This window comes from Bos taurus, chromosome 3 (genome assembly GCF_002263795.3).
Source record: "Bos taurus isolate L1 Dominette 01449 registration number 42190680 breed Hereford chromosome 3, ARS-UCD2.0, whole genome shotgun sequence".
NCBI classification, from domain to species: Eukaryota; Metazoa; Chordata; class Mammalia; order Artiodactyla; family Bovidae; genus Bos; species Bos taurus.
Window position 1 is genome coordinate 14,871,743 of NC_037330.1, and position 22,723 is coordinate 14,894,465.

General features: G+C 45.8%; 1 protein-coding gene across 2 annotated transcripts; it reads right to left on the bottom strand.

Annotated features, from left to right (window-relative positions):
- Positions 1–217: 217 nt before the first annotated feature.
- Positions 218–19,490, bottom strand: SYT11 (synaptotagmin 11). 2 transcript variants are annotated; one of them, NM_001099171.2, is given in 4 exon segments: positions 218–3,523; positions 4,069–4,192; positions 12,260–13,086; positions 19,262–19,490. In NM_001099171.2, coding segments are annotated over 4 exon segments (1,296 nt in total). In that variant the 5' UTR covers positions 19,296–19,490; the 3' UTR covers positions 218–3,212.
- Between the last annotated feature and the right edge of the window lie 3,233 nt (positions 19,491–22,723).

A 22,723-nucleotide genomic window follows, 5' to 3' on the forward strand; every position in this document is an offset into this window, starting at 1 on the left:
GACTCCTCTGTCCATGGAATTTTCGAAGCAAATATATTGCAGTGGGTTGCCATTTCCTGCTCCAGGGGGATCTTCCAGACTCAGGGATCAAACCCAACTCTCTTGCTTCTCCGGCACTGGCAGGCGGATTCTTTTCCACTGCACCACCTATTGGAGTCTGAGTGTTCACACCATTCATAGTCATCCAGCTTCAAGAAAACCATGCTGAAGTCATCGGGCCTATTTAATGTGAATCAGTCTTTATTCCGCACTTGTGTGGTGCATTAACAAATTCAACATACAAGGTAGCATTACATATTGTAGGTTAGCATTACAGCATTATGCAGTTTCACACAATTCATGTTAGCTTTTTCGATTTTTTTCTTTTTTTAAAATTTGACACGTTTATTTTATTTTTTGAGTTTCATTTTTACAAGAGAAGACACAAGGTAAAGAAAGACGACCACATCGGAGAAGGATCACGGTGAGGGCAATGTCACTATTGTGGCCATAATAAAAGCTTCCCAAGAAAAAGGACTTGCATCGTTCCCTCTCCTGAGCAAGCCGCCCCTGTCCCATGAACCAGTCTGTTCTCATATCCCGAGCACCGCTCCTAAACGTGTACCTCTTGGCTGTGCTCCACTGAGATGAACTGAAGGAAGGACTAACTCATAAAGGGACTTTTTGTTATTAAGAAAAGCTCTTGCCTTCCCAAGGAATCAAGATATCAGCAGAGAAGGACTGACTCTTGGAAAACCAGAAGTGACCATTCCCTAACCTATTCCTGATCATGAGTGCCTTGTGTGAAAGCTAGAATGTAACTCTCTTGTCTTTCCACCGACTCTTAGGAGTAGGCATTCCTCCTCCACCCTTATCAGTTAGCTCTGGGAGGAACAAATGTGAAAGCCAAAGTCAGCTAAGAAACTTTGGGATGGCTGAGTCAAGGGCACGACGGATCAGGCCTGAGGTAGGAGGGAGGAACCTGGGACTGTCTGCCTCTTTGCCTTTTTCTGAGAAAGACACCGAGGCAGTTCCTAGGCTACAGAACTATGGGTCCCTCTCCTGCCACCTCCACCCACCGCTCAGTAGATGCAAAGAATAAAGCTACACGGAGATGGGTAAGAGAGGAGTTGGGTGAGGCTGTTTTCCCAGACTTATGTCAGGAGGAGCTTCAGAGGCACACACAGCAGGGCAAAGACCACACTTTCTCCACCTGTTGCTTTGCATTGTTTCTGGGAAGGAAACAAAAGCGGGTTGCTCAGCAGTTTCTGATCTTTAGACATTAAGGCGATGGAGAGGAACCATTTAAAATTTTTCCTAATGGGGCTTCAGAATGCTCCTGTCAGATTTACATTAAACTATCTCAAAATGCATTTTTAGAAAACAAAAATTATTTTTGTCTACGTATGATACAGTATTTACATTCCATGGAGTATTGGATAGAAACCAGTGATGTGAACCCAGCTGATGGTGAGATTGTGAGTCAGATTCTGGGGGTTGGGGGATGACAGGGACAAGAACAGAGAGTGGGCTCTGTGCCTGCTCAGAACTGCTCTGCACTGTCAAGAATCCAGGTTAAAGAGAAAAAAAGAAGAATGGGGTTGGGGGGGTCAGGGAACAGGTTGGTTTTAAATCCACAAGAGTTATGGAATGGCAGAGGCAACATCACCACTCTCTCCATAGAGACTCAGCTTTTCAACTCTTCTCAGAAGCAAGTCAGATAGTGATGTTCTTGTATGAATGTGAAATTTCTGTCTCTACTAATCTTTCAGGCCTTGGTTCAAGCTGCTGCTTATCTGAGTTCCTCTTCAGGCTGGCAAAAATATCTACTGCCTATCCGGGCTTACTTATCATCCATGGAGTCTCTGCCATCTGAAAAGTCTCAACTCTAGAGGCATGGCTGGACTAGGGATAAGGAGACGTGAATTCTAAAACGGAGGCTGAATCTCTCTCAAGCTCTGCTGTCCACTGGCAGGTGGAGGACTGAGCTCTGTGGTTTCCCCACGCCTTCACTGTACCTTGAGATTCAGGAGTCCTAAGAACTAAGCACTTTGTTTACAGGGAAAGGATGCTCTGAAAAATCCAAGTCATCTTTATTACTAATTTAGTCATGTGCTCGTTTTACTCATTTAGTTATTTTTAAGGGCCATTATTGAAAAATTTGAGGAGAAAGAATAATTTCTCAAGGTCCTTTTCCTTATGAAGTAAAACTAACCTCACGTAAACTACTTGAGAAGACTCTAAAGCTTCTCAGCGGTCAGCATTTCTGGAAAAACAAAGGCCAGTCTAACCCTTCAAACCACAGATGATTCCTAACACATCACCAAAAAATGGCTATCCTTCCAAACACAGCTACAAAGGGCGAGGCACTCATCTCATTTTCCTTGTCTTCATAACTACATTTGGGATCAGCGAGATATAGTCAATGGTACTATCCTGTAGCTGAACTTGAAGTCCCAAAGCTCTTTCTAGAGAAGTCATCTAGTTTTGTAAACCCAGATTCTACCGAAAAGTCTGATGCCTTCGTGTAATTGATGACGTATTAATCAAAGAGAGTCTTTTACCCCTTTGCAGCAGGAGCGCTGATAGCAAACACGCCTCATTTCTCAAATACTCTTTCTCCTGCAAACCCTGCCTTATCCATTCCACCTTTGTATATTCGCCTACTGCAGACCTCTGGTTCTTAAGCTCAAAGAGCAGAAATGTAAGCGGTAATAGGGTGAAAAGATGGGGATGATGAAAACATGAGGTTTTACAAGAGCAAAAAGATTCTTCCACAGAGGTGGGGGATGAGAATAACTCTCCAGAGAAGCCCAATAAAAAGAGACCAATTTCAGGTAATCAGCAAATACAATTCGGCACAAAACACGATTTTCATGGATTAAAATCTGTACCTTGATATTGGCAGTTAGGCTAATTTCTTCAGTTTGTATTAGACATGCAAATATAAGGTTACATTGTTATATATAGACTTGTAGAGGTCTTTCCCTCTCTTTTTTTCCCCATTTGAAAAAAAAAAAAAAGGATTTCCTAGTGCCTTGCAAAGGAGAAAAATCATCATTGCTAAGAACTGAACTGCAGCTGTGGTCATGTGGGGTGTTCTCTGTGGTGTTTGTCGTGTAAGAAATTTTCTTCTACAACTAAGATGAGGTTTTGAGTCCGCTCCTCTCGGTCCTCTCCCCGCCACGTCCCTGCCCGGCCTGGCCCCAGGGTTAGAGGCAAGGAGAAGAGGATTAGTACTCGCTCAGACTGTGCCACTTGGCCACGGGCTTGCGGGGGCTCTCGCACACCTCTCTCCAGTGTTCGGCACCGCTGGCTGTGACACTGTGCGCCCCCAGGATCAGCCTCCCCACCACCTCGTTCTTGGTGGTGCGATCGAAATCGATGACCAGGAACTCGATGCTGATGTCAGGCAGGAGGTCGGTGGGGATGTCGTAGATGAAAGACTCGTTGAAGACTGGGTTCAAAGTGCACTTCTTCACGTGGGTTTTCTTCTTGGCAATGCGCTTTCTGCCGTAGTAGACGTTCACCTTGACATAAGGATCTGGGGCCCCCAAAGAAAAAAGGGAGACAGGCCAATGACACAGTCCTCTCCTATACAATGTCAGGGAGGAGGGGCTTCTGCTGTCCATCTCCTTGATGTCCCCTCTCTCACCCCGTGGGGTCTTTGGTGGTTGCACACTAAGTGTACACTGACTCTGTACACATCTGCCTGCCTGGACAAGGGGTCAAGGAAACCAGGCAGACAAGGAACAGAAAAACTGCCTCGAGTCAGGGCCGAAGAAACTCCATGACACCAAGAAGCATTTTCAAGGGGGCACAGGGACTACCAAAGGCTGCAGGCTTTCTGAGAAGTCTCACCTGGAGCAAGGGCACAGAGGCTAGCATGTATACCACTGTGAATACCTCGCCAAAGGTAGAGACCATTTGCTTACCCAAAGGAAGAGAATGTAGACAGAGAGGAACGGGTGGAGGGTGAGAGGTGCAGGGGTCCTGAAAGGTGGGCGGGGGGAGGTGCTTGGATCACAGGCGAGGGGCAGCGGGGCAGGGAGGGCAGACAGACAGAGATAGGTTGAAGTAAATAGCTGCTACCTGAGAGACCGGTGATGTCCATCTTCGGCAGGTGTCTGGCTTTGAGGACCACCACTGTCATTCTCTGCGCCACAGGCTGGTATGACAGAGACACCTGGAGCTCGCCTCTGCTAATGCACTTCTGTGGGGAAGAAACAGCAGGTGAGAACCCCAGTCGAGGGGGCAGGCCACGGCACAGAAAGTGCGGGGGCGAGGACAAAGGAGATGTTCTTCTCACAGTCCTGACAGTAAGCAAGGGGATTCCCGGTGGCCCTGTGGTTAAGACGCCACACATTCACTGCAGGGGGCATGGGTTTGATCCCTGGTCAGGGAACTAAGATACCGCATGCCACATGGCGTGGCCCAAAATAAAATAAAATAAAAAATCTTATAGTAAATAAAATCATTTGCACGGAGAGGCAGCACAGCACAGACTCTGCAGTCAGACTGGCCTGGATTCAGATCCTGACTCTACTGCTTATCTGTCTGAGCTGGGACAAGGTCAGCCCTACTTGACCTCTCTGGAGTTCTGCTTCCTCTTCTGTAAAATGGATATGAAAACAGTAGCAACTTCCCAGGACTAGTAAGAGGATCCAGTAAATTAGTGTGTACCAGAGACACGCATTCTCTCCTGCTTTCTCATTTGGTTCTTGTGATAAAGTTTTGAAGGGAGATAGGAAACTCGCATTTGAGTCTTAACTTTGTCATTTACTCACCAGCTAGCCCTGGGCAAGTCCCTGAACTTTCTGGAGCCTGTGGCTCCATCTCAGAAGGTGAATATCCACACCTGCTCTGCCTGCCCCAGGGTATGACCTTCTGAGCATCTTCTCCGGCCACCCTGGTTGCCCACATCTTTGTTTCCCCACCTTGAAATGTTATGCTAGGCTCTATTTTGAGCTTGGAAACAAGACAAAACAAAACAAAAACTCTAGTCCTCCAAGAACATTTTAAATAACATTTGGATACTAATTACATGCCAGGTGCTGGGAATTCAGAGCTAACAGGAATCAGTCATTGTTCCCAAGGATGGAGTAGAAGATTCAGAGGCGTAAACAAACATGTTTACTTGTCAGGAGAGTGAGAAGCCTCGGAACTCCCTGGTGGTCCAGTGGTTAGGTCACTGTTGAGGGCCTGGGTTCAATCCCTGGTCAGGGGACTAAGATCCCACAAGCTGCGCGGTGAGACCAAAATAAATGCTTCAGTGCTGCTGGGAGATGCAGGGGAGGTTTTGCCAGCTGACATCAGGGCTGAGCTTCTGGAGGGTGAGAAACAGACACTGAGGCAATGGGCAGAGAGAAGATCCTGCGTGGCAGGGCAGCCGAATGGCTGGCTTCGGGCTGAAAGGGTAAGCTATGTTCAGAGAACGGGGAGAGGTGAATGTACCTGATGTTGGAGTCCTGGCAGGAGGGATGGGCCAGGAACCTGGAGAGGTGGGTTAGGTGGGGGTGAAGGGCATGGGGAGCAGGGGGAGTAAGCTAATCAAATAGCAGAGCCAGCAGCAGCAGCCAGGCGAGAGGAGGTCTGTAAGCATAGGAGCGACTTCTGTAAGCATGATGTTACTGCTGTTGTTAATATATTAATAATCATATTATTCTAGTTAAAGCTGGAGAAGGAACTAAAGATGAAAGTCAGAAAACCTGGTGAAGAGGCTGCTCCCACAAGCTAGGGAAGAGAGGGTGAGGGCTGGAACCAGGGCTGTGGCAGAGGAGATGGACCTGGGATAGGTCTCAGAAAGAACTGTCAGGATTTTCTGGGTGGGGGCGGCTAACTGGATGTAAATACAGGGGAGAGGGAAGAGAAGAAGGAGTGTTTCTTGTGTTTCTCTCTTAGGAAGTGGGGATGAGGCTGGGGTAAAGAAAACGAAATGTGGCGGCACAGGAGGAGCTTAGGACATAATAAGTTAAATTTGGGACAAAAAATTTTGAGACCAAATCACTCCTCCACTATCAAATTTTATTCCTTATACTCTTCATAGCCCCAAAGGAAGGTCACCAACTCGATGAATTCTTAGATTGAACAAAAACAGACCAAACTCACCACCAGCCTTACATACGCCACACACCCACCAAAATGACTTGCTGTGCATTAAGAGTGCCAGGCAATCTTCTAGCAGCTAGGGCTGAAAAGATGCACCCCTACCCTCCAGAAACTCACAGGCTAGTGCCTGCCCAGGTGTGTCTGGCGCAGGAAAGAACAGCAGTAAATGGTTTGATTAGCTCATCAGTGAAAAACAAAGGGAAAACCCTAATAGCTTATGCTTTGATTGATTATAAGTCGTCACCTCAAGGAATGAACTGTGATAATATTTCCATTTGGTTTAAAAAATTTCTTGAGGTGATGTTTCATACCAGGAGCGTACGGAAATGTCTTTCATAGGGTACTGAACGTGACTAAACTTTAAACGCAGCCGTTAGCTTTAGAAATTGAAGTACAAAAGAAAACAAGCTTTAGAAATGATTTTCATGGTTTTCTCTGCTAGATGAAGCCCTACATCTTTTCCTTACCCATAACATACAGTCGGCTCTTGACTGTATCCACAGGACGCACCCCGAGCCAGTGTAAAATCACAGGCTGGTTGCTCCTGCCAACCAGTATACTTCTGGGTCACTTCCTTTGACATAAGTCAGAACTTAGTCTGAGGATGTGCGCTCATTTTTACTATCAGTCACAGCCCAAGGGCATCAGGAAGGTAATCCCTCAGCAAAAAGAAAATACCTTCCGAAATGTTCAGAACTGAACTGCTCAATACCGTAGCTGGTAGCTACATGTATCTATTTAAATTTTAATTCATTAACATTAAGTAAAATTAAAATGTTCATTCCTCAGTCACACTGGCCCTATTTCAAGTGCTCAGTGTCCACACGTGGCCAGTGGCTACCATGTTGGACATATGCAGACATAGAACATTTCCATCATCAGAGAGAGTTCCAGTGAACAGTGCTGATCTATCTAGAAAGAACTTTTGGATTATTTGAGCCACTGCTCCCCTCCATTTCCATGAATAATGAAATGTTAACTAGTTTTGATATCTATATCTGGGACCTTGAATATTGGTATCTAAATATTAAAAATATATTCTTTAAATATAATCTAACTTTATATACAGAAGAAGGCTAGGGAGGGTAAAAAGGAAATTTTGATTTAAAAAATAAAGTTTTATTTGTAAAAATAACATCAATTACAAGATGATACTTAGGTTTTCTGATTATTTAAAACTGTTTAAAAGAAAACCACACACAAACTGTTTCCTAAATCATCCATTATAGCATAATCACCCTAATCAAAGTCCCGTGCGCCTTCCCTAGTTCTTTGGGAAAGTGGACAACTTCTGGTCACCTTCACAATCCTTTCCTCCCCTAAAATCACTCCTCTGGCAACTGTTCTCCATCTGACCCACCCTCCCCCCTCACCTTTGGCCATTTTACATGGGCAGAATGCCCGTCCTCATTCAGCTGCCCCTTTGTGATGCTCAAGTCTGCCGCCACAACACCACCTGAATGCCATTCCATTCTGCACTGAAGGCCAGAGTTTCAAGTCCCCCCTGCTGCCTCCCCTTCTCTTTCCACCCAATTCCCATTGCGAGCGGCATTGTCAATGGCTCTTTCTCAAGGGCTCTTTGTCAAGGGCTGGGAGCGCACTCTGTTTCCCAGCCCCTGCGCCTAGTGAGGTAAAGACCCTGTTGGGGGGTGGGCGAGCAGAAGGACAAGGGGGAGAAAGGGTTTTATCCATGCCTGACAGCCAGGAGGCTTTGCTCTCAGAGTACAGGATCCTTTCTCAGTCCGTGGAAAAGAGGAACAAGGGCAGTGGTCCGAAAGAAGACGTTAGACTGAAGGAAACACTTAGGTGAAGGATAAGTGTCTTTCTTATAATTAGCAGAGCCCCTACGGAATGACTTTTTCTAGCCAGAGCATCTTTGCAAAGAGGAGGACTCAGGCATCCTCAATAAACCTTTATAGGGACTAGAAGTTCTCAGTGCTACCTCCACATTAATCACAGTCATGAGAAAACAAAAGAAACAAAACCCTCAACATTCAACCACATCCCTCCTTGTCTTCTCCCCAATACACATACACAGCAACTTCCTTTTTTGGTGTGTATGATTTTATTTTATTTTTCTATAGCAAATTTCTTTATTGTTTATGGAAAATTGACATTCCTTGTTCTTTCTTTTCACTCCCTTTTGACTAGCCTGGATGACCTCCAAGGTCTCTTGTAAATCTGAGATTTTAAGAATCCTCTCATTCCCATGACCACTGTCCCAGGTCATGAACACCAATCTGGCAGCAGAAAGACAGGAAATGGTTTGGGAAACAATGACATGAAGAAATTAGGAGGAGTCTAACAACTCTCTATTATCCACCCTGTAAATCACTTCTTTCCCACTGTCTCTTCTTTAACCCCAGCCCTCTCTCAATCACTTCCCTTCTCCTTGTGAGGGGTGTATTATGGAAATGTAAATTCACTTTTATTTCTTTCTGAATAAAATACTAAGGCGGTAAAAAAGCTGCCACTAAAGGGAAAAAAAATCCAGTTCCAAAGTCCAACTCAGATAGTTTGGGTGTTTGGAGTTTATGCTGTAAACTTGTTTTATTAATAGTCAAGTGTTAATTTTTAATGCTTCTTGTATCTTTCCGTATATTCACAAGAGCTGAGAGTGCTCTCACAAAGTGATCCCATTAGCCTTTATGATCCAGCCAAGAGGGAGACTGAGGCCCAGAGAAAGTAACTGCACACCCAGAATTAGACACTGAAATGGACAGAATCAGAAATCATGACCAGTCCTGGCTTCTTCCAACTGGATTACACTGCAAGAGCGGAAAGGATAAGAGCTGAATTTTCTGCTACAGGTCAGGAAATGCAGTTAGGGGTTGGGGACTGTCTAGAGAAATGCAATTCTCACCAGTCTCCACCCAGGAAACTTTGATCCCATTACTATAAAGGGATACCCTACCCAGATCAGGAAAGACTCTTACAGTGTGGACTCTTCCAAAGCAGCTCTAGCTGATGAGCCAAGGGGAGACCCAGAAAGAGCAGACTATTGGCTACAGTAGGGAGGATTTAAGGTGGACATTTGGAGGCTGCACTGCTAGGGAATCAGGGGTACAAATGACTAGGGAGATGACAGCCATGACCCAGGATGAAACATAGCCCTGCCCACTGGCACTGGCTGGGGAAAACAGGCTTAGGAAGCCTGGGAGGCTGCACGGCTCTGGGTGTCCCGTCTGGGGCCTCATCCAGGGAGTGTGCTGCTCAGGATCCCACCCTGGCTTATCCCTTCTGAAGGGAGTTAATAAAGTGGAAAGAAGCTTGGCTCTTGCCAAGAGTCCCTGGCAGTTTAGCAAATGCCATTGTCTATGCTCCCTGCCCAGTGTCCTGGATTTGAGGCTTGTTTTGTTCCCAGCCCAAATCAGTCCCTTTTCTTGCCAGTGTCTTCCCAGCTGCAGCCTGGCACAGAGCCCTCCTCCACACTCAGCCGTGGGCTGAGAATGCATGAGCCGTCTGGGGGAGTCCAGCTAGTTGGTGGCTTTATCAAGGCTAGTACTCCAGAGAAGGCTGTGCTGAAAAGAACCGCCCAGTGAGGAGAGCTGAATGAAGGCAGGGGGTAGGGTACTGGAGCTGCTATAATGGGGAGTCAGGAGTCAGGGGAGCGGGCTGGTAGAATCTGGAGGAAAAGAAATGGAGGGAGAAGGGAGAGGATGCAGGGAGATGAAACTGGTCACTGCTGCAGCTTCTTTGCGGGACTTCTGCCTCCAAGCTCAGAGGATGCAGAATTCCTGCTGTGTTGGACTCAGCTGTGTCTCACTGTATCCTGGCAATGGACCAGTGTTCATGCCCTGACCAAACACCTCTAATATTCTCTAAAGTGTTCAGACTTCCCCTGGCCCTTGTGAGCTGAGCGTGCCACATGGCAACAGCGGTTCTCTGGGCAGTGGCATGACTAAGCTGACTGCAGTGGGGCAGGCAGAGATGGTGCAGGCGGCAGAGACGGTAAGAGCACACTCCCGGGGGAAGGGCTCCCTGCCTCCCCTCCCCAGCCTGGCGCGGCACAGCACCCTTCAGCAATGGCCAAACCTGCTTCCCAGGAGCTCACTGCCCACTCAGTCCTGCTGGCCTGGAAGCCTCTTGTACGTTCCTGAGCCTTCTGCCTCCCCACTGAGTCCAGCATGGGTTTGCAGCTGGAGAGGGCAGTAACAGAGAAGTAACGTACCTGCAGGCAGGGCTCTTTCTGGAAAACGTACAAGTGTTTTTAGTGACCCTGATATCCTTTCCAAACCTCCTACCATCTTCTCCACTGATCTAGCCTTCCTTGTCTTCCTTTACTTTATCAAAATAAAATGTAAATATCTACAAATCACATATCTCTCCCAGGGATCAAACTTTAATAATAATAATCCTGGTTAACATTCATGAGAGTTTACTATGGGCTAGGGACTATGCAAATGCATCATTTTAATTTCTTATAAGAAACAGAGACTCAGAGAATTTAAGCAGCTTGCCCAAGGTCACTTAGCTGGTAGAATTTAGATTCAAACTCAGGTCTGACTTCAAAGTCCTTGCTGTGCTGTGCTTAGTCTCTCAGTTGTATCCGACTCTTTGCGACTCCATGGACTGTAGCCTGCCAGGCTCCTTTGTCCATAGGATTCTCCAGGCAAGAATACTGGAGTAGGTTGCTCTGCCTTCCTCCAGAGGATCTTCCCAACCCAGGGATTGAACACAGGTCATCTGCATTGCAGGTGGATTCTTTACCATCTGAGCCATCAGGGAAGCCCAAGAATACTAGAGTGGGTAGCCTATCCCTTCTCCAGGGGAACTTCTCAACCCCAAAATTATACCGGGGTCTCCCGGCATTGCAGGCAGATTCTTTACCAGCTGAGCTACCAGGGAAGCCCCAAAGTCCTTGCTATCAATTCCTTATGTTAAATCCTGAAAAAGGAATGAAACTCTTAAGTATAAAATTTCAACAACTTCTTTCACAGCACACTCACTATACGATAAATGCCAAGATTTCTTTTTTGTCTTTCTCCTCCACTAAGTAAAAGCTACATGAAGGCAATAAGATGCCAGCTATATTATTCCATTTGATTCTCGTAACCCATAAGGAAGGCAATATTATCAGTTCCATTTTACAGATGGGGAAATAGAAGTTGAGAAGAGTTAAGTAACTCACTTACATCATACCCCTGGAAAGTGGTGAGCTGGAAGGTGAAGCTAGGCAGTCAGATAAGAGCCCTCCTGCCAAACCGCAGAACTGCACTGCCTCCCCAGTTGAGAATGAAACAAATGAACTAGTGTGGCTGGGAGCACAATTCTTGCATCCCTGAAAGGATTCAAGAACCAATGCTAGCTCAGTGGAGAGAAGGCAGGATGGAGGGCTCTCATGCCCCTCTTAATGCAAACAGGGCAGAGAGGAGGAACGGAGAGAGAAGTACCCATGGCAAAGGTTTTGGCCTGTGTGAGGGGCCTGAAAGGTCAAGCAGTTGTATGCTATGAATGCTAAGTTGTTTCAGTCGTGTCCGACTCTTTGCGAGTCCATGGCCTGGGACCCACCGGGCTCCTCTGTCCATGGGATTTTCCAGGCAAGAATACTGGAATGGGTAGCCATTTCCTCCTCCAGGGGCTCTTCCAGACCCAGGGATCGAACCCGTGTCTCTTACATCTCCTGCACTGGCAGGTGGGTTTTTTACCACTAGCAATACCTGGGAAGCCAAAGCAGTTGATGAAGTTGCATTTATAAAATGGTTGTTAAAAGTCACACAGATGCAAGCCTACTTTTATCTCTAGGTTTGGGCTGGGAAAGGGAAGCCGAGGGGAAAATTACTGAATACTTCCACAGTTTCTCAGTTGTAAGGAATAAGTTCACAAGAGGAAGATCACACATTTTGGAGAAGAAATTGGCTCCCATATGCCTGAAATGAGGAGGTATAGGACTGGAGGGCTAGCCTGCTCCAAGCAAGCTGGATGCAGCATCAGGATGTCAACCACTAAGAGCAATTTCAGAAGGCATTTGCCCGTTTCTCTTCAGGAAGTTGCTTCTTGGAGGAGGCCTAACCTGACAGGCTCTCTGTCTTACTCTGACCACTGTTCAGTCTTGACATCCAAGAGCTTCTTCTCTACAGCCCCTCCTTGCCATCCATCCCACTTCTCCCTGCCATTCATCCCCTTCTGTCCCCCAACCTACCATTCCTCCCCAACAACTCTTCCTCCTCACCTGGATGTTCCTTTTGATGATGTCCCTGGTCAGCTGTACCTTGCCCGTGCTAGGGTCCACCCCAGCCAGCGGCACCATGACCTCCCCAATGACGTCATCCCGGGAGAAGCGGTCAAAGCTGAGGACGAGGAAATGCAGGACCAGGTCTTGCAGCTGGCTGTATGGGATGCCATAGAAGGTGAAGGTTTCATCAAACACAGGGTCCAGGGTCTTCCGCAGCACCCTGGTCTTCACCCGATGCCGTTTGTCAGGAAGGATGGTCATTTTGATGTAGGGGTCAGAGCCCTGGGTCTGGTCATCCATCACGGGCAGCCCATGAGCCTCCTGGATTGTCACCACCAGGGCTTTTTTCGGGAAGTTATAGTCCACTGAGAAGGTGAGGGATCCTAGCATGACATCCTCCTCTGGAGATGATGGAGAAGTAGTTTTGCTTTCCCCCGGGGTCAGGCTTGCAATGGGGCTCCTCAGTTCTTCCCCATAGTCCACTTTGATGGGCAATTGGTCTACACAAGATCCAGAGCTAGGTCCCTTAGGACTCTTGTCTTGGCCCAGCAGGCCAGCCTCTGCTGCATCTACCAACAGGTTCCCGCGTCCACCTTCCCTCCCGGGGCCATCTTTGTCTCTCCGCACTTTGATGATTTTCTTCTTGTTGCTGAGGGTTTCTGGATATATGCTGATGCCTTTGAGCATGTGTATGAACTTGTATGGTGGGTTCTTGTGCTTCTTCTCTGCCTGCTGGTGGCAGCATGTCCAGACAAAGACGGTCACTGAGACACACACCACCAGCACAGAGGCCCCGATAAGGCCAGCGACCACTGGTGAGACATCTGAAAGTGGAGACCAGAGATGTGTCAAGGCGGCTGGACCTCGGCCTCTGCCAGAGCACCCCTGCTTAGGGCCTCCGGCTGGGGCCGAGCTAATCTGCAACCCAGCCTTCTTCAAAGCAAAACTTGCTCATCTAGGCTTAGGAACGTCTCCCCTCTCTTAGAGATGCCCTCACCCATCCCTCCAACCAATCTGTGGCTCTTTCTTCCCACCAACCTGGATGAAATACTTACCTTCTCTAGAAAGCCTCCCCTGCAGTGCGCCACCTGACTGCCTGTTCTTTTCTCGGCCTTGCCTCTGCACTTACGGACTTGGTTTGCTCACATGGATTTGTGTTTCACATAAAGTGGCCCCGTAAGTGTTATAGGTCACCCTTTTACATAGGAGCCATTCACCTCAACTGTTCCACAAGGGCATGAGCTGTGTCTGGTTTCGGGAGGATATTCCACAGCATGCAGCACAGGGTTTGCCACAGTGGGTTTGTGTGGGCTGACTGATAGGTAGGGTGGAAGGATGTGGAATTGACTTTGGATGGGTTTGGTAGGGTGCCCAAGGGTGATAAAAGTAGGTGAGTGGTAAGAAGTAGAACTGTGGGCCTAAGTCCTTTTGAAATATGTTTCAAATTTCAGCTCCCAGGCATTTGAAATACTTGTATTTTAATGTAAAATACAAATATTTAAAAATAAAACACAAGTATTTTAAATAGGAAGAAATAGGGACCATGGAACATGTCAGACCTTGTCACCTTCTTAGTAAAGTCTTTCCTGACCAACCTATTTAAAAATGTAACCTTTTCCACCCTTGAGACCTACACTTCTGGCCCTGCTTAATTTTCTCCATATGACATGACATGAGTTCTCTCTTTCATAAACACACACACACGCATGCACACATATACAAACACTCACATATAATTGTATTAGTTATTGTCTATCTTTACTAGAATGTAAGTTTCCTAAGGACAGGGATCTTGTCTGTTTGTGTGCTGTGCTCAGTCACTCAGCCACGTCCAGCACTTTGTGACCCCGCTGACTATAACCCGCCAGGCTTCTCTGTCCATGGAATTCTCCAGGCAAGAATACCGGAGTGGGTTCCCCTGCCCTTCTCCAAGGCATCTTCCCAATCTTCTGGGATTGAACCCAGTCTTCTGAATTGCAGGCAGATTCTTTACCTTTTGAGCCACCAGGGGAGCCTTTTGTTTGTTTAGTTCCTGTCTATATCCCCAGCACTAAAAACACCCAGCAGGTACTTAATATTTGTTAGGTAAACAAATAACTAAAGAGAAACAGGTTTTTTTTTTCTCTTCCCTTTTCTAGTCTTGTCTTTTCCTGCACAAATTGGGCCCCTGACTTAGATAATTTGGTTTTGGGATTTCTTTTCCCTTAAATGCACTGAAGCTAAATTGGGTTTAGGCCTTAAAGATCTAGATAAGGCCTATAGTTATCCATACTACGCATTAGGGTAAGTCTCAAGTAGGGCAGGGGGAACTAAGGAAATAAATGTGATTCTTGCATATTCTAGATTTTTCCTAGAAGATCCGTCTATCAGGCATAGGCCTGGCCTGCTGCCTCACTCACTGCAGGCTTTTGTTCAAACCTCATCAGAAAACATTTCCTGTCTGTTCCAAGGAAGATAGTATCCCCACTACTCTGATTGATTTCTCTTTGTAGCACTTATTACCTCTGGTATATATTTATTTGTCAGTCTTCTCTTACTAGGTAATTTAATAAGACCAGTGACTGGCTGTTTTGTTCACTGCTACATTCCCAGGTCCTAGAACCATGTGGCACATAGTAAGTGTTCAGTGAACAAATGAGTTAGTGAATTCAAAACAGCTTCCACTTTAGGAGCTTGGGATTAACAGATAACAAACTACTATTTAAAAAATAGATAAACAGCAAGGTTCTACTGTATACTACAGGAAACTATATTCATTATCCTGTAATAAACCATAATGAAAAAATATATATACACACATATATAATTAAATTATTGCTGTACATAAGAAACTAATACAACATTATAAATCAATGATACATCAATAAAAAATTTTTAAAAACCCAGTTGCCACAGATTGGAGAAAGAGGATGAGGTCAATATGACTACATATAACAGGGATAAATGTAAAATTCTATTTAGCCTTCAAAACCTATTGATAGGAAATAGGAGACCTTACTTGATAAAATCTGAGTAAAACTAACTTAGTAGTTTAAGTGATCACAAGCTTGGAGTATACCTAGGCTGACTTATACTATCAGTGTGATGTCTAAATCATAGAGGGGCAGTATAATTTCATCTGCTCTGGTCATGACACACATGAAGTGCTCTATCTATTTCTGACAAGAATAAAAATTGCTGTTTTTTGTGTGCCAGTATGATACCCGTGCCAGACACTGTGTTAGAGCTTCCTCAATTTGACTCAAATAACTCACTGAATAGGTACCATTAATAGCCCAATTTTACAAGTGAGGAAGCTGGGGACTCAAATCTGCTCTAGACCACAAAGAAGCAAATGACAGTGATGAGATTTAAACCCTGGTCTATCTGACACCAGAATGTGTCTATATTATGGATAAGCAGGATAGAAGAGGACCTAGAAACCATATTAAATGAGGAGAAACTGAAGAAGCTGAAGCTGAAGGGTCTGGGAATAACAATTTTCTTTAATTACTGAAGGTACTTTGCTGGAAGAAGGTCTCATCTGATTTTACTTCGGAGGGCAGGTCTAATACCAGTGCATACAGGCTACAAGAAGACAGATAAATTCAAAGAACTGAATTATTGTTAGAACTGCCTCTCAATGGCCCAGATTGCTTCCGGAGGCAGTGAATCTCTGAAGACTTTCAGAGACTGGATCACCTTCGTCAGATATATTATTCTAAAAGGAATTTCCTTAACAAGGATTGGAATCAACATCTCTGAAATTCTTTCTGCCTCAGACATTCAAAGTTCTATGAATGTTGGGACCAGGTAAGAAAAGAAGTGGTAACATTTTGAAATAATACAGATGAGGAGTAATGCCATTTAACAAAAAGTATATCAAGGTGACTGTGTCCATGGCCATGCTGAATAATAATAGCATTTATTTTCAGAATATCAGGTGAAATAAAAACTGTTAGGGAGAGGTTTCACATAATGGGAGCAGCCTTGGCTGTAAGCTCCTTGAGAGCGGGCAGAAATTATAACCTGTTTACCTTTGAATCCCCGAGTCTCTTGCATCAAACAGAAGCTCAGTAAATACTTGCTTGAACAATTGATTGGGTTCAATTATAAATCAGAATGGGCACAATCTGAAAAATCGGCTCTCCATTCACCTATGAGAGATTTTCCTGAAAACTGTTTGCTACTGATTCGTAACACTGAATATTATCTCTGCAAGAAGAGAAAGGCAAGAAACTACCAGGACAAGTATATTTTTGAGAATGATTTGAAAGGGAGCCTAAAGGTCAGGTTGAGAGACATCTGAGTGATCCTTTTGGTTCTACCATAAATTTACTGTGTGATCTTGAGAGATCCCACTGCTGCTCACTATGCCTCAACTTTTACTGCTAGAAAGCAGTGGATCAGTAAAAGAGAAGATGAAGGATGCTTATCTTTCAGGAGGGTGGAGAAGGAAAAAGATGAATGGTTAGATAGCATCACCCACTCAATGGACATGAATCTGAGCAAACTCCAGGAGACAGCAAAGGATGAGGAAGCCTGGCATGCTACAGTCCACAGGGTCACAAAGAATTGGACATGACTTAGTGACTGAGAAACAGCAACACAACGCTTCCACCTCGTTTCCCACTTTCGCTCTACGTTCTTCTTCATTTTAGTATTTGTTAATCGCTATGTCTCTCCCCCACACCCATGGCAGCAAACTAGAACAATCAGAAATGTTGAAACTCAGGACTCTCTGTCTAGTTTTAGTCAAAGGCTGAGTGGGAAAAGTAAGTTAGAACTAAAAGCTGAAGTAAGTGTTTTCAAGTAGCTGTAAATTGCAGTGACCCATGCTGCTTGCTCCTTTTGTCCTCCGAGGTCACAGATAATTGAGTGTTGGCTTGGTGTATCTCACAAGGGCTATGGAGTTTGAAATGAAGTACTCTATGAGATGTGAAAAAAGTCAGAAGTTCTACAGGGAGTTCTCGGTGGAGACCTTCCATATGGATTTGAAGATCTATAAGACATAGCTAGGTTTGTTCAGCTCTCTCAGCTTCTGACCAGACATGCTTATTGACATTTCCTTTGCAAAAATAGCCTTTCCTGGTCAAGTAGGCCAGCATGATACAGTGAAATAAGAATGAATTTTGCCATCAATGGGAAATTTGTTTAAATCCTAACACTAACCTAACTAGTTTGACTTTATCTCCCTTAGCCTCAGTTTCCTCATCTAGCAAATATATATATATATATATATATATATATATATATGTATATATATATATATAATGAATACACTGGAGGGTATTTATAAGTCTTTTAGTATGTAAAAGGTTGATATAATTTCTTTTCTTTTGTTCACTAATATTACCTCTAGATGACATCACTATATTATGCTCTATAACATCTAACTTTCCAAGGAATCTGGAACTGCAATTAGAGAAAAGAATATAATGGAAAGGAGGCATAAGAAGAAAAAGAGAGAACTAGAAGAAAATCACAGAGTACTCATGTAATCAGAAAAGGGACATCAATTTTGGAAATTTAGGACTCAAATAATAAAAATGCAGAAGATGAAGTGTAAGAAAAATATAATCAAGATTTATCCTTGGGGAATCAGTGTGAACCAGTAGTAAATGGGTGTGATCTGTTGTCTGTATACTTTCTCTGACCTGATATTCTTCCTGACATTGAAGGGATAGAGCAGGCTGGGTTTTGTTAATTTCCATAAACCTTCTAGTAGGGAGTGAGAAAAGCCATTTCCTAGTTGGATTGTGACCCCACCCTAAACACTGGAGTCTGGATGCTCAAACCTTCTGGATTGTCTGAGACATAGAATCTCTTAAGGGAAATGAAGGAACCCTAGGCTGACAGCAACTCTCACCTGCTTCTCCCATCCAAACTGGGATAGGACTGAGGCAGAAGCAGGGCAATTCATTTTTCTTTGGGGGGCAGGAAAACAGCACAGGAAGTTTGCTATCTCAGCACATTTTACAGGAATCCCCCAGAGGAAAAACTTGCATCTCGAGCTTTTCTTTTCCATCTGCTTCCCTATTTTCCACCCCACTCTCTGCTCCAGGGAGTGTAACTGATCTTGGAGCCTGTAGGGTTAGGTCTGGGACCAGCCGCTCCGAGATGACGTAATGCTTTCTCTGGTACACAAAGCGGCCTCCCCCGGGCTCGGCCTTTTGCGCCCCTCCCCCTCTGGGCCGGATCGGGCCCCCGCCAGCACCAGCGCGCGAGTCCCCCTTTTTGAAAAGCCGGCCCAGGGAAACAGGGAACAAAGGCCTGAGAAGAAGAGCCTAGGCGCTGCCAGGAGGCCCAGAAATAGACATCACGTCATCCCCCAGCCCAGCAGCGCCAAGCGCCATTTGGTAGCATCGGACGGACCCCACCATTACGATGCAGAATAGACATGGCAGGGCTCACGTTTCCTCCCGGCCCCAGCATCCAGCTGACCGGCTTCAGGAGTGGCTTCCTTTTTGCTCCCCACCCCCGCAGCCCTCTTTCCCCAGAGGCCGCCGCCTCCCCTGGCTGCCTGCCACCCAGCCCACAGTCTCCAAGCTGCCATCTTGATGCCCCATCCCCCTTGCCACCTCCCTCCCCCGCAGCCCTGAGGAGTGGGAGGGGGAGGAAGGGGCACCGCCCTGCGTGCCCCAAGGGGGAGGGCTCGGCCTACCTCGCCTCTCCTCCCCTCGAAGGAGGGGTTCACGTCCTTGGCAGGCTCTCGGTTTCTCACCTCCAGCGGTACTCACAGTGCACCATACAAGGTTTTCGCATCCTGGACGTCCCCACCCTTGCTGTGACTCTGGCCTTCTCGGCCCCTGCAGCCCAGAGCTCAGGTTCGGACGCTGTCCACTGCCCGCGATACCACCACCGTAGGCCCGATTCTACCCACCACCACAGGCCCGATTCTAGAGGGGCTGGCACTTGAAGGCCTTGATCTGGGCTTCACGTTCTGCCCAGCCGCTGAGCTCCCTTGGCTTGGCAACGGTTTAACCTACCCCAGGCTTAGTTTGCCAGATTTTTACTTACCAAAGCTAGGTCGGATGTTGGTGATCTCAGCCATGTCGTAATCAGAGGCTATTGCTATAAATGCTTTTGCAATGGTCGGTCAGACAAGTCTGGGACCTCCGGTAAGTACCGGAGGCCGCCGCTGCAGAGCGCTAGGTCAGGGGAGGGGGAAGGTATCTGGTGGATGCCTCCTGCGACGGTCTGGTCCCTGGTTGACAGCTGCGGTCGCCTCTTAAGATGCTCCAGGGATGCTCTGAGCTAAGGATGCAGGTGCAGCCAGACTGGTCCTGATGCGAGGTAGGCCCCGCCTTCCTCCGAACGGCCCTCGGCAGAAGACTCCGCCTCTGTCCGAAAAGTTCCGGAAGGCAAGCCCCGCCCCTTTCCGGAAGATCCGTGGGAGGGGACCCCTCCCGCTGCCAAATTTTCAAGAGAATGAGACCCCGCCCACTGATGGGCTTGTGGGTCTGTAAAGCGAAAACCCCGAGGCCTGACTAAGGAGAAGTTGTAAGAGATTCTTTAGATCTTGTGATTCCGATTCCCTAGGCTTAATATAGCAGCAGAATGTTCTGGGCGACAGGGAGGTAGGATTTTGAAAAAATAAAATTATATATTATCTGCTTTTCAATATCAATTACCATTATTTTTATGCGTTTCTTAGACCACTAAAGATCATTATGGAAACTTTCTTAAACTTCAGAAGCTCTGATTGAAGACCAAACCTGGTGACGGCTGCACAACTCTGAAAGTTTACTGAAAATAATTGAATTGTATAAATAAAACCTCTTTGGTGGCTCAGACGGTAAAGAATCTGCCTGCAACGCGGGACACTCAGGCAAGAGCTGACTCAATGGAAAAGACCCTGATGCTGAGGATGAGATAGTTGATGGCATCACTGACTCAATGGACATGAGTTAGAGCAAACTCAGGAAGATAGTGAAGGACAGAGAAGCCTGGCATGCTGCAGTTCATGGGGTCGCAAAGAGTCAAATGACTTAGCAACTGAAGAACAACAATAAGTAGGATGGATTCTGTGATGTGTAAATTGAAGCTTTTTTCTTTTTAAAGACTAATGAAAGTTGCCAATAATTAATCAGTGTTGGCTATTTCTCTTCTAAAAGCTTCAGATGCTTAGAACAGCTTAGATGAGAAAGAGATAGCAAACCAATAGGTCTGTGTATTGTGTAGTTTCAAAAAGCAGGACACAAATGAAAAGCCAAGCTTCTAGAGACATCTTTGGAATGCAAGAGTTAGTGTGATTCACATTAGAGTCACACTGCTTGCGGTTATCTCCATGATTACATCAACGTCACCATTTTGAGCTGTGGATTCTTTTATTTTGCAGATTCTGTTTACAGACAGAATCAAGTCAAATAAATTACTTAAATATATAAATGTTGGTGGTTCACCTGTAAAGTGAGAGTGTTGAATGTACTTTTCTACTTTTGACCTTCTGTCCTTCTAGGAAAGAGAAAAGAACATCGTTCTAGGAGTTATTCATCCATTCAAAACACATGTATTGAATTTATTGGCCTTCAACTATGCTTCAAGCACCTTCCTGGACACCGGATTAATGCATTAGAAGCTAGAGTCAGGATACCTGATTCCATCTGATAGCTGTGTATCTTTGTAAAAATCACCTACCCAGCTGAGCCTAAAATGTGTCCTGTATAAACAGGAAGGTATAATAGCCATTGTCCTATAGAATTTATTGTAAAGATAAAAAAAAAAATCACCTTTGATAACGTAAGTGAAAGCATTTTGTAAGGAGAGTGTTATACAGATACGGATAATTACTATGGATTGAATTCAAGACTACCTTCTCTTTATTCAGGAAACTGCACTATTTGTAACCCAGGATTTCGCTTTCTTAAATTTTATGAATTCTCCATTTCCTTGGTTGCATATTCCAGGTGTCTTGCAGCGAGGACTGTCAACTTAAACCACTGAACCTTAAACTCCCAGTGTTGTTTTGAGTAGGATAGCTCAGTGGACAGAGAAAGCAAGGTAGTGCCTTTAAATATTTTTGCCAACAACGGAAGTGCTCGCGCTTTGGCTTCATTGTGCCCTAAAATAGAATGGCGCCTGGGCTGGGAGCGTGCTCCTTGACACTCCGACGCGGCGCACCGCGACCCGGGGAGGTGTTAGTAAGTCGCTGCCGTTGTCTGACTTCCGGTGATAAGGAAGCTGAGTTTCCGCGGGAGTGGGCCGGCTGGTCAGGGTACGGGTTGTGTCCTGTAGGGCGGGAAGACGCAGTTTGGAGCGGACGTCCGGGCGAAGGATGTTCAGGCTGAGGCGGCCGGGTCCGAGGGCTGGTGCGGGGTGCGTGACAGAGGTAGGGGAGTGAAGACGTCTAGCTGGGAGTGGGAACTGAGTCAGCGCTAGGCGCTGAGGTGGAAAGCGCAGTTTGTACCCCTTTGTGAAATGTTTGCCCAGGAGGGGTTTGCACTAGGGCCTTCTCCTTATTTGCATTCATTCACACTGTTGGTTTGACTGAAGTTCCCAAAGAGGGGGGCTCTTTACAACCTCTTTTGTGTTTGAAGTGCCTGAGCTGATCCCTGCAGGCTAGTGACTGAAAAGTAGCTGCCTTCTTTTCATCCCCCGCCCCCCCGCCCCCAACTCCTGCCTTTTTGGACCTCAGTGATTTATCTGAAATATGACTTGCCTAATTCCACAATCCTTAATTCTCCCTTACCGTTCCCTTATCAGAGGAATCTTGCTAATTTAACTGTGATTATCTGATAGAATTCCAGTTGAGCTATTCCAGATCCTGAAAGATGATGCTGTGAAAGTGCTGCACTCAATATGCCAGCAAATTTGGAAAACTCAGCAGTGGCCACAGGACTGGAAAAGGTCCGTTTTCATTCCAACCCCAAAGAAAGGCAATGCCAAAGAAGGCTCAAACTACCGCACAATTGCACTCATCTCACGCCCTAGTCAAGTAAGGCTCAAAATTGTCCAAGCCAGGCTTCAGCAATATGTGAACCGTAAACTTCCTGAGGTTCAAGCTGGTTTTAGAAAAGGCAGAGGAACCAGAGATCAAATTGCCAACATCCGCTGGATCATGGAAAAAGCAAGAGAGTTCCAGAAAAACATCTATTTCTGGTTTATTGACTATGCCAAAGCCTTGGACTGTGTGGATCACAATAAACTGTGGAAAATTCTTCAAGAGATGGGAATACCTGATCTGCCTCTTGAGAAATTTGTATGCAGGTCAGGAAGCAACAGCTAACTGTTGCTAACTGGACATGGAACAACAGACTGGTTCCAAATAGGAAAAGGAGTACGTCAAGGCTGTATATTGTCACCCTGTTTATTTAACTTATATTCAGAGTACATCATGAGAAACGCTGGACTGGAAGAAGCACAAGCTGGAATCAAGACTGCCAGGAGAAATATCAATAACCTCACATATGCAGATGACACCACCCTTATGGCACAAAGTGAAGAGGAACTCAAAAGCCTCTTGATGAAAGTGAAAGTGGA

Bases quoted from the DNA above. Each gene is read 5' to 3' on its own strand.
- SYT11 (XM_010802937.4), bottom strand. From the start codon at position 12,949: ATGCTCAAAGGCATCAGCATATATCCAGAAACCCTCAGCAACAAGAAG. The intron at 4,193-12,259 runs GTGAGGAGGAAG...TCTTCCCCACAG, and splicing joins TCATCAAAAGGAACATCCAG to AAGTGCATTAGCAGAGGCGA. The intron at 3,524-4,068 runs GCAGCTATTTAC...TGGGGGCCCCAG, and splicing joins CATCACCGGTCTCTCAGGTA to ATCCTTATGTCAAGGTGAAC.